Source organism: Thermobia domestica, chromosome 6 (assembly GCF_964235325.1).
Source record: "Thermobia domestica chromosome 6, izTheDome1.hap1.1, whole genome shotgun sequence".
NCBI lineage: Eukaryota > Metazoa > Arthropoda > Insecta > Zygentoma > Lepismatidae > Thermobia > Thermobia domestica.
The window spans coordinates 198,370,834-198,383,335 of record NC_137459.1 but is presented as its reverse complement, the minus strand read 5'-3'; the positions used below and the strand labels follow the sequence as shown (position 1 = coordinate 198,383,335).

General features: G+C 34.3%; 1 protein-coding gene across 10 annotated transcripts in view; it reads left to right on the top strand.

Annotated features, from left to right (window-relative positions):
- NfI (Nuclear factor I) overlaps positions 1-12,502 on the top strand; it is a 784,932-nt gene that overhangs the window by 707,317 nt on the left and 65,113 nt on the right. For all 10 annotated transcript variants that reach the window (XM_081762573.1, XM_081762574.1, XM_081762571.1 and 7 more), the window contains one exon: positions 6,000-6,134. In XM_081762573.1, the coding sequence (XP_081618699.1) occupies positions 6,000-6,134 (135 nt within the window). The remainder of the gene's footprint in view (positions 1-5,999; positions 6,135-12,502) is intronic.

The window sequence follows — 12,502 nt, the reverse complement described above, 5'->3', positions numbered from 1 at the left end:
GTTAGCGTGTGACGAAACATGGGAGACCCAGGTTCGATTCCCAGTGGAAGCTCATATGATTTGGATCTCATATTAGGTTGTAGATATATACCACATATAGCCTCGATGCTGAAATGCACGCTAAATTACATCCAATCAACAAAGCATTTTGTTCATTTTATTGGCAACCGTAGACATCAATCAAACATTATGTATGATTTTAAATACAGTTTATTTGAAAATTATATAGAACATATCCAAGAAAACCACAACAATGACACCAAGAATCGCAACTTTCCAACTTAAATCGTCGACTATCCGTTTTAAGTTTTTAGGAGCTTCATTTCAGGGAGTTTTTAGTTAGTTATGAAGCACGAATGTCCTGGAAAGGGTTGTGCTGTTAGCTCCACACTTTTCAACATTTAATTCAATTTATTTTTCCATTTATTATACCGTATGCTAAGCAGGACTAGTTTAAGAATGTCAAAAGGCACAAAGCTTCAAATTTAATTGGCGACATCTTTATTCTTTGTTCGATTTTAACTACCTTTTCAGCACCGAGGTTATGTTGAAGATGATATATAAATTTTCATTGGATCCAAAACACATGTATTCCCACCAGTAACCGAATCCATGTCTGTCTTCCAAAAGCAAAAAGGCTAACCATTTAATGAAGTTGCCCCTGTGCGAAATAGAAAGTGATTCTTGAAAGCAATTGTTTTTCACAACTGAAAATAATAATACCAGCTTTTTATAGATAATAAATCAGTGTGTATAAATTAGAGATTAGGTGACACATCCAGCTTTCTTCTTGGGAGCAAGATAAGGGTTTATCTTATATGGTAGCATTTGTACTCACCAACTGTACCGGGTTCAAACCCTGGACATTGTTTGGAACCTACGTTTATAGTAAACTCTGCCCTTCATAACTTCGGTTCTATGTTGCATAAAGATGCAAAACATAAAAATTCAAATAAATAACAATTTAACAGAAAGTATATTCGAAATTAATTATCTTGAATTTAGTAGGGCTCTTTACAAACACAAAGCCAGTTTGCCAAATGTTTTCTAAGCCTTTTCCATGATCTTCTGAATTTATTTGGAATTAATCTTAAAGTTAATAAAGTGGGCTAGTTAGGAAATCAAACCCATAACTATTGGCATAAGGTTACCAGACGTCACCAGATTTATAAATTGTTTTAATGTATTATGTTAATAATACAAAGGCAAACTTCCTATCGCATCTTCGGATTCATTCAATTATGTGTTAACACCAATGAGGAACGTGTTAATTTGTTATCAAAGGATCACGATGATGAATAATCGAGGGGGAAGTATATAGCGCTTACCGCAATTGTAAAAGGCCCGTAGCTCGATCTCAGCCAACGTAATCTTGTGTTGGACAAAATTGTGTTTGTGGGTTCTCCCATTTCCTCTCTTTGTTTCCATTCAATCGATACACCCGTCAATATTTATTTACACTTGCATTATTCATCTCCTTTGACCTACAAGAAATTACCGCGGAACGTTAAACGTAAGTTTATCACAATTTACGATTCTATTTTGCTATTTTCTCTTTTTCTTTATATTTTCTTTTACCAATATGCACACAGAAACTCCGATAAACGAGAAAGCATAGCGACAAAAGACTTTAAAGTGTTTGATGTAATAATAAAAATGAAATAAAAGAAATTTACTAAAATGATGTTTGGAGATTCATAATGTAATAATTGAATATGAATGTCACTTAATTACTAATAAATTAGTTTTTAATTCAAAATACAGGCACTCGAAGATATTTAGTCAGTCGGAAGACCATTCTTTAAAATATAAAGTTGATATAAGATTTCAATGAGTAACTTAAATAAAAGTGTTTAATTTTGAGAATATTATTATTGAGTTTCATTGAGTCGACAAGGTTCCGGCATCTATAGTTCCTCATTCTTTCTTGAATATACTTTTATTAAAACAAATTTTCAGAAAGAGCCTCAATATCACTATTTCTTTAGCTAATACAAGTATCATTAATGAATCTGCCAATCTTTTAATTTTTAATCTTCCGTAGAATTTTCAAAATCATGGGATGATACGAGTACAACATGCGTTAACATCTTCCTTTTTGCTATCCGTAAAGACGTCTTTAATATGTTTCTGCAACTCATTATTGATAATTTATGTTGTAGAATCGTTTAGGAACGATGTTTAAACTTCATGTTGGAAAGAAAAAAGCAGCTCAGTTGCTAGTGTGTGTTTGTGTGTATTCCAGGTTATGATTTTCTTCCTGTTTTCTGTCGTTCTATAGAGAGACTTCCGTGCCGCCGCCGGGTTTTGAACTTTTAGTGGAAAATGTCGTGGCGTCAGAAGCTCTGGTTCAAGTGGCACACCAGAATGTTAGCAACTGCTCTACATTAAATGCAATCCTCTTCCACTAATCCACTTTATTTTGACCTAACATAAAAGGATTCGCTTGTTCGCTTGGTACTTCCATTCCTTCCATTGGATGCATCTGTATCCGAGAAAAAAATAATGAAAAAGTATTTCATCAAAGTAATATTAATATATGTAAGGAGAATATACTATAATTTATAATTCTATTACTATGTCTTTAGAAGCAGTTTAGATTTTAGACATAATTTATAAAGCAGTATTTAGCTTTATGTGTAGCATATTTGTAATAGAAAGAGTGTCTATTATTTTAGATGAATCATATTTTGGTCTTAGTTTCGTTTTGCGTTGTAAACATTTCTATAAAATATTTTTTTTTATTTTGGTTTGATCATAGAAATGGCTGGATAAACTCTTCGTAATTCAATCTATCGTAGCATTGAAGTTCCAGTTAGTGTTGTTAAAATTCGAATAACAGATTCTTCGAATATCCATTATTCAAACATTGATAACAAATATTCAAATAATGGCAACAAAGAAATTATTCGAATGATTTTAACAGCACTAGTTCCAGTAACTTATACATATAGTAGAATTACAAGCTAAACAACTGTTTCCTATCAGTAATATAAGTATGAAAAGGGTATTAGAGTCGCGTGCGGATTGTTAGTGAGTTACTTGAGGTCATCACAAAGTTGTAGCAATTGCCACTAGAGGGGACAATAAGATTGGTGTTCGCTTCAATATTTTCACCCTTACAATTCAGAGTAACATTTCGGTTTTGTTTGTATGCATACTATATAACGCTATTTATGACTACTATCTTCCTGGATTTGTCACTGCCACGATTTCACCTACCAACTTCGCTTTCATTAACATAGTGAACAACGAAATTCACGTTACTGATACTTTGAAACTATTATTACCTCTATTTACTTACTGTATTGACACGCTGACTTTTCCGTCAGTATCCCATCCCATTCCGTCAGTGGTTATTGTATAGACAAAGCACACTATTCTTGGTGACTTTATGTTCTTTAAATTTGTTTGTTGCGTGTTAGTTGTTTAATCTATTAATAAGAATTATACCAAAATAATGGAAATACATTAGCAAAATGGGGTTTCCCTTTTTTATACGACACTGAACCACCTTAGACTAGTATTCATCGCAGAATTGAGATATATAATTTGTGAGTCGTTTACAAAAGAGTAGTGCATCATTCTTCATGCTGTGCAGCACCCAGTTACGTTGCCAATGGTGAAGGAAGAACTACGCACCGGACTTGCTGCTCTGAAACTAATCCGTTGTTATTCAATAATGTTGAATAGCAGGTGGAGTGTGTGTGTGGTTGAGATAGTGGAGATGTTGAAGTGTATGCAATTTTTCAAACCACATCTGAACAAGTCTGACTGTATGCATAAGTGTATTGTTAACCTGTAAGACTACATCGTTGTTAGGAAGCAACGTCCGTATCTTATTTACATGACCCTTTTCGATGTCATTACTCATGTCCGTTCGTCTGCTTTGTTAGTTGGTTAGATTGGAGTTTAGTGTCCTTTTTAGCACTGAAGCTATATGAGAGTGGAACTGAAGTATAAAGTGGAATCTGTAGTGCGTTCAAATTTCAAAATTCTCCCGATGAAAATCGATCCCAGAAACCTGTAAACCAAAGGCACGCGCCACCAGTGGATACCAGTCTTACGTAATTCTTTGCATCTCAAGATCAAGAATTTCGGAATCAGCATAGTTTATCTATCCGTTTTTGAAGTTCTACCTATTAGTTGTCCGTCTGTCTATTTATATAATAATACTCTCATGCAGAGAACGAAAATTTCTGTTCACTAACAGGCTTAAGATTCGGTTGTTGGTTGAATTGGAATTCAACCACCTTTAAGCAGCGGGACTACATGTATATGCAACGTGAACGTACAGCATAACGTGGGATCCAAACCATGTAAGCTTCCACCGAGAATCAAACTGTGACTCCCGTCAAAAGACATGTACTCTAACCATATAGTCACGAGGGAGTTCTTTAAGATTCGGAATCAACACTTTCAGTTCACCAGCCTTTTTCACTATCATGACCTGTTGTGTGTTCAGTGTATCAGGTTGTCCATGCGTATTGTTTTGTAGCTCTATCCATGTGTCCATCTGTGTGTAGCTGAAGAAAGGAATGATCTATCGACAAACAGATTTCAGATTCACAATGTGTCTGTCATTTTGAATGGCATGGCCTCTCTTACTGTCTGTCTGCCTCATATATCCTCCTTTAGCATCCTGTATCAGAATAATAATAATAATAATAATAATAATAATAATAATAATAATAATAATAATAATAATAATAATAATAATAATAATAATAAAAGGCTATCGAACGATGGACTTCAGAATCAGGCTGTGGTTTTAAAACTTGTTTTCAAAGTCATGAACTGTTGTCTGTCGCGACTGTCTGACTTGGCGAAAAAAGACACTTCATATGCGGAAACATATACAAGGTGTTTCAAAACAACACCGACAACGTTTGGGAGGTGATTCCTGACACCAAGATAAGACAAAAAGTATAGACCAACCTGGGTGCACAAATGCTTCCTTCTAGAGTTATAGGCTGCCGAAAACATGAAAACATGAACTTTAAAGGTCATAGGAAGCACGTGTGTTTGCTACTAGCCGTAAACGAACGTACTATGTGGCATGTATTTAATCAAGAAGTATCTCAATCTAGCTTTAAAAGTATATTTCACATAATATTAGATCACTTAACGTTGTGGAATTCCAACATTCCGAATAACTATACCTCGATATAGGTGTTTGCCTGTGTGTAACATGTATTCAGTGACATTAGAAAATTCGAAAATTTAGAAACGAGTTTGTCAAGCTACAGAATTGTTGACAAGAAAGAAAGAGTTAAGCGAATACTAATTATAATGTAGCTAATTTAGCAAGAAAGAGTTTGATGGATGATATATTATATTTCGTTAACTCAGTGTGCATGCAGCTGGTTGAACATTTCTTCAACTGAATGGTAATGGACAGGGTAATTACTAGTGTACATACATTACTGTGTTGTGCTATAAAATATAATCTCACTGGAGAATACTGAAGCTCCAATTATCCAGATTCTATTATGGGAGAGATGTGAATATCTTCCGACTTATTGGATTGAATTTTTGCGGTAGTGCTGAGTTAAAAGAAATTTGAGAAACTTAAAATTTATAATACCTTTGTATTTATGAGGAGGAAACGCAAAATTGGTAGATTACATTGTGTATACTTGTTTCTTGAGTATGGTATTTTCGTGTATACAATGTATAATGTTGATTAATAAATGTTAGCTTTAAAATTCGTTGAAATGTAAATTACATTGGCGAGAATCTTAAAGTATATAAATACTCTTTATTTTGTGTCTCAGCTTCATAAGTTTGCAAGAAGCTATTTGTATTGTTAGATAACATAGACCAAGCAGTTTACATTATAAACTCGACTCCCGTTCCCTATTTAGATAGAATCAGATGTTTATGAAGAATTATACATAAAATGAATTTTTGTCTTGTAAAAGTTATTACTGCACTGATTTTAAATTTTGGATATGATTATATTAAAGGAACCGGTTTTTCTTCTTCTTTTTTTTCAGCTTCCATCATGCAAGGTCCTAACGGTATGCAACCCCCAGTAAATGCCATCAAAATAGAAAACACTGGCTATTACTGCAATAGCTATACTCCTCCGGCACCAGACCACGCTTCTATGATGACATCTGGAGCATACAGTAAGTAACAGGTCCTTTAGAACTTGATAATTTAATAATCATGATGGTCTACTGCTAAGGTAATGTATTTATTGACTTGAGAGGATGATTTTAATCATGGGCGTCTCTGACATTTTAAAATCGAGGGGGACAATGTGAGCATATGATAATTATAGATCTAACTAAAATTGTGAGACAAAGGGGGGGGGGGGCGTTGAACCAAGAGCTAATGTGCTTCAATTTTTATCTCTACTAATACAATTCATTATAAAGTCTGCCATTGTAAGCAGATTACTTGCAACAAATTTAGAGCTTTCATACACTATGATTCTCAGCTTGTTTCACTTCCTTGACATATCTTTTCACTCCAGTTATGTTATTTTCTTCTTTATTGTTCCTTATACCCTATTTGGTTTTTCATTCCACACAGGTACCACTCCATTCTTCTCAACATACAAATTTCATACTATTTCAATAACTTTTTTTTAACCTTCCTCCGAGTTCAACGATTGGCTTTATTGCCTTCGGTGCAAGAGAGCAGGGATCCAAACCTACATTTGGTATATCCTTGCTACTGAAAGGAGAAGTAGAATTCCAAACAACCGATATTCTAATACATATATACCTCTTGCTTCGTGTAACGCAGTACTTAATATTTGATAAGTATTTCTTTTATAACTCTTCATTCAACGATAAGATATACTTTGATTTTTCTTATTTTTCATAATAAATTTGTCTAGCCGCCTGTTTTACGTTCTTTCCTCTAACCAACGGTTTTCTCTACACAATCTTTCCTACACCATTCTTGAAAATAGATATTGAATTGTTCAATACCTTTTCTAATTAAACTATTCTCTGTTATTCTTGTAGTCTAACTCTTAATTGTTGCTCTGAAGGCGAATTTCTGTTTAGTTTTCGATATTCATGTGTCGTCCCAAAATTCTGTAGCACTCGTTCAAATTACCCAATTAACGATGATGACCTTAATGACAAAAATAAATTAAAATTAAATTAAATAAATAAATTTCGTTCATTTTATTTTGAAAATATTTCACCTACTACTCGATGAAAGCTAATCGCTACTCTAGTAGTGCCCCTTTTCCTAATAAGTCATTCTTTTTTCCTCTTTAATTTCCTCGCGGAGGCACAGCGTTTTCTTAGTTTAATCCCAGGCCATGAGAGTTCGTTGCATACAGCATAATTCCGTGGGTTTTCACGCACCTTTTCCCATTTAATTCGCTAATTCATTCACAATCATTCACTTTCTTACGGCTTCTTTAACCTACAAAACATAACCATGTGACGTTCAATATTTTATTTCATTTTCAGCTTTTTTAAATAACTATATTATCTTTCCCTCAATATTGAAAACAGTTTATGTCTTTGCATAATGTGAGATTAATAGTTCTATGTTTCCTGTATCTTTCTGTGTGCTATCTTTTCTCTATTGGAAAGTTATCTTTTCAATTTCTTCTCTCCAACTGCCTCGACTTCACTTTTCCTTTCATATTCTTAATAGACTAAACATATACGGGAGCTGTCCAAAAAGAAACCGAACTTTCCAACAACATGATCAGCTAAACTGTCTTTGACTTTCTGCTTGCCAGCGCTGCTAAGTGGGCTTCTTTCCAAGCATTTTTACGGTAATTACATCATATTGTTCTTTGTAATTGTGTGACTGCGAGCGTTTGAGTGAAGCTGTGTTCCATTCTTGTGGCGATTTCATTGTATTACGAAAGTGATGATTTTGAAAGAGCTGCATGTATGTATCATTTTGTTCGAAATTGGGCAAGACATTTACAGAAACTTAAAATGTTATAGGAAGTGTACAGGAAAGAATATATGAGCCGATCTCAGTGTTATGAATAGTTTGAAGTTTCAAGGCAGGAAGAAATCTCATTGAAGACGAGGTAAAACCTGAACACTTATCAACACGTTCACGTTTGCGATGTGGTGGAAAAAATCACCGTTTGACCGTTCCCGAAATAGCTGAGGAAGTAGAAATCAGTAAAATCGTCCTGTCATGTGATCGTAGCTTAATATGTATATATAATTATTATTACTGAACATGTATCGTGTTCTTGCTGCAAAATTCGTTCAACGTAAACGAACAAAACGAATACGTTTGGAAATACGTAAAGATCTTTTCAATAGTACAAACGAAGACCATTGCTTTTTGAAAACATCATAACAGGTGTCGGTACTTAGGTTAGTGACTATGACATTGAAACCAACGCGCAGCCATCTCAGTGGGTGGGAAAGTCGTTGCCGAGACCCAAGGAAGCACATCAAGTCACTCAAATGTTTAAGTAATCCTTGTTGTTTTCTTTGACTTTTGTGGTGATATGCATACATTTCACATGGTCAAACCATCAACAAAGAGAAGTATTTAGAAGTAATAGACATCTGAGAAAAGCTGTGAGGATAAAAAGGACCAGAAGTTGTAAAAAAAAAAACCGGAACACGAATGCTACATCATGACAATGCTTCTATCCATTCTGCGTGTGTTCCTCATTAAAGTTTTTTTTTTTTTTGAAAAACAATACAATTGTTGTGCTCTAAACCACTCTACTCGCCTGAATTAGCACATGCAAAATACTTTCTATTCCCCAAGTTGAAATCCACCGTGAAAGATTCCTGTTTTGAACCTCTAGTTTATTATTGCAAGAAGTCATTCCAACAGTTGGAAGACACGCTGAAAACTGTGTACAAATAACGAAGGCAACTATTTTGGAGAAGATAAATTTAAATAACTTCCACAAATGCTAAGTACCATTTTATGTAGAAAGTTCGGTTTCTTTTTGGACAGAGTTCGTTTAGTATCTAACTCCTGTTGCTTTTCATTCTCTTTTGATAAAAACATTCTCAAAACTCGTCCATCAGTACCGAAAATCCTTGACAGTCTCGTTTCTGTTTCTTTCAATTTTTAAAAATGTTTATTAGTTTTGGTTTTCTAACATTCAAAATATTCAATAGATTCTTAACTTGCTTTCATTACGTTCTCAATGCACTATTTCCATCTGACTAGAACTTCATTTCTCTTAAGAAAACCCTTCCTATCTTTGATTTCTGTGTCGTAATGTCAGTTTATCCTCTTAGTTCGCTGTTCGACTTTCTATATACGAGTATTTTACCCTTCTTCAGTGCAACTTTGTTCCTATACTTTTATCTTCCTCATTTTTTCAACATTTGTTCTATAACTTAGCCTTTTCCATTCTACTCCATTAACAGTAGTCGGCCTCGTAAAATTCGAAATTATCCTATCACCGGCTAATTCATCTGTTCATTTACTTTCAATTTAAATACTTTTCTTCGGAGTTATGAAAGAAGATTGTTTCACTTTTCTATATCTTATGCCTTTCAGTATCTGAGTTCTGTTTCCTACTCTTTTGCCGACTACATTTTTTAATTTAGATTTCACATTAGCCAGCACACAATAGTAATTGGAGAAATGCATATTTCCTCATCCTATCCCCACAAAAATACCACCCATTAAAATTACGACTGCGTCCCTTTCCTTTCTATCTATGATTTCCTCTGCATTTGTCATATTCTCCAACTACAATTAAGTAAATTATTAGTTGCTAGAGAATTGGATGAAAGAGGCCAAAGATGAAAGGACTTAAATAGAATCAGTAGAGGTAGGATGGACGAAATAGTATGATTTCTGTTGTTTAGTAATAGTATATGTTGCATTGAAAGCCACATACAAGTTAACATGTTTTAAAGATAATGGCAATACGAATAAAATAATTATATCATCTTTCGAAAGAGAAACAGAATGAAATATCTAGTGTTATGGGATTAGGGAGACGACACAATTCCGTTATATTTACTATTCTTGGATCACATCAACTTTCATATAGGCAGGGGTAAAAGTGCGGGGGAACGAGGGGGAACGCCGTCCTCCACCTCGAAAAAGTATGTACGACGTCCCCACAGTTTCTAAAAAATTACAGTGGACAAAGATTGCCATGGGGAACGGCGTGACATTATGCTGCTACCTACCGTACCCCACCTTTTCAGATCCACTTTTACCCCTGCATATAGGTGCACAGTGCAACATATGCTATTACTTAACAACAGGTACAGCATGTATTATTCATTTTTATGTAAGCACTGCCAGATTGATCTATTTAATTTCCTATCAGTGACGACGCCAGCTTTAATTTCTTAGGGGGGCAAAGGAGGGGCAGAGACATTTTTAGGAGGGCGGCTATTTTTCTACACCAAAAATGATAGTTTTATGATGTTTGACTGACTTTACAATACAATGTGTATTACGTTGTTGTTTTCATAGTATATAATTGTAAATTAAACTTATTTCAAGTACAATTTGCAATTAACAAATAAGGTAACGTCTACATATGAAATATTCGATTCTTGGTAGGAAAATATTGACATTTGAACCCATTACGTGGTTTGAATTCTACGCTAAATGATCTGTTCATTTTATATAGCCTCGGTAGTCAAAAAAAAAAAAAAAAACTATTCTTCATTTTAGCCTAAATTCAATATCGAACTGGAAAACTTTGCAGCTGGTACATGCTCAGAAACTTAGTTCATGCTCAATATTCATTGATATCAACTGTAGTTACTTTAAGGAGTGTCTCCCGAACGGCGTGGTTTGAAAAGTGTAGACACTTTTTTTTTGTTTGTTTGTTTAATATACCTATATACTATTGTTGCCATCTAAAAGGGTTAACATTACATTATTTCGTTTGGAACTAAAGAAAACCACATACATTTGTTGTTATATAGATATGTATCCTTTATTAAACTTAGACATCTGTGCATGTTCATAAGTTTTTAAGCAGTCGTAGGTGTAAAACATGCTAAAATATTATTGCGTCATTATTATTGTAACGTATCTAAGAAAGGTAGTTTAATAAAACAGCTTTCGAATAATATATTCCTTATATTTTCACTCCATATCGTCAGGGATTAAGCTGCGCTTATTATTATTATTATTATTATTATTATTATTATTATTATTATTATTATTATTATTATTATTATTATTATTATTATTATTATTACATAATGTGAAAAGTCGTGATTTTCGTAAGAATCCTGAAGATTTTAACTCTCCAGCATAAACCTTAATATAGATCTCTCCAGTGTGACGTTTTATGTCTATGAGTGAAACATTTGACTCGCAGTTCGTGGCCACATTACCGTTTATTGCATTAATTATTAATCGGTTATAGTCCCCGGCCAAGTAAATTTTTGGTGGACAACGTTGTCTCCATGGGTTTTCGCGGGGGTCTCTTTTCCCCTCACATTTCCATTCCACCAATTCTTCCATCATTTTTCACTTGCCTTAATAATCAATCTCCCTTAGCCTAAATTGCATAATTGTGGGACGTTAAACTGAAAAACTTCATAGTCATCTGTTGGTTATAAACCTGAAGCATTGAGATGTATATTATATTAAGTTGCTAATACAGTATTACTTACAGAATTTCTTCTGCAATTGTTATACTTTATTTTTTCCTAGCATGTGTGTAATATTATATAAAGATTCCTATGTTTATTTATGTATGTATTTATTTATGACATCTGCGTCAATATTATGTTAAATAGTGTGGGTTCCTTGCTCTCGTTTCTGCAATTGCACTTGTCATTGCAATTTTACCATATATCATTTCATTGTATTTATGTATATCATTTCAACAGTTGCGAATCATTAGTTAATGCATTGTCACGTCGGTGTCATTTTATCTAGGTTATTCCACCGGAATATTTTATTCTACACACATATGAATTGTCTTTCAAAATATATGATATACCCGCAGTTGTACCGAACCGTTTAATCCCGAGGCGGATATTCAGTACTCTGGGGGGGGGGGGAGTAGCACTGTGAAAATACTAATCTTTTGGATTGAGCACGGTCGCAGATATGCGCCAGGGAATTTCCGGGCCAACCTCTTGAAAACATTACTAATTAGGACAAAAGCTCACTGAACAAAATTGAGAAATTCTTGGCAAATAGGTTACATCAGCTTCAGTGTTGAGAGAAACACGGAGTGTGCCTAATAGGGAATTGAAGAAATGGTAGATGTAGCAATAGTGGATCTATTTCCAGCTGCTAATACATTAGAGGGTGGAAGTTCCGTGGTACCTGTGGAAGTCCCTCCTGGCGTTTCACCTGCCCGTGCAAATAGACTCACATGTCTTCAGTAGCATTTATTATAAATCTGGTACCAGTAGATATGAAACAGTTTTCTCTAGTAGCTTTCCACTTAATCCGTTTCCGCTGTGAACATGTGGTAGTTGCCATACACAAAGGCAGGAGTAATGCATCCTGAAGATGTAGGTCCAATGCATAATCGTACTCGTTTCATGGTGTGTAAGAATCCTAAAAGTATCACACAATCCTTCGACTT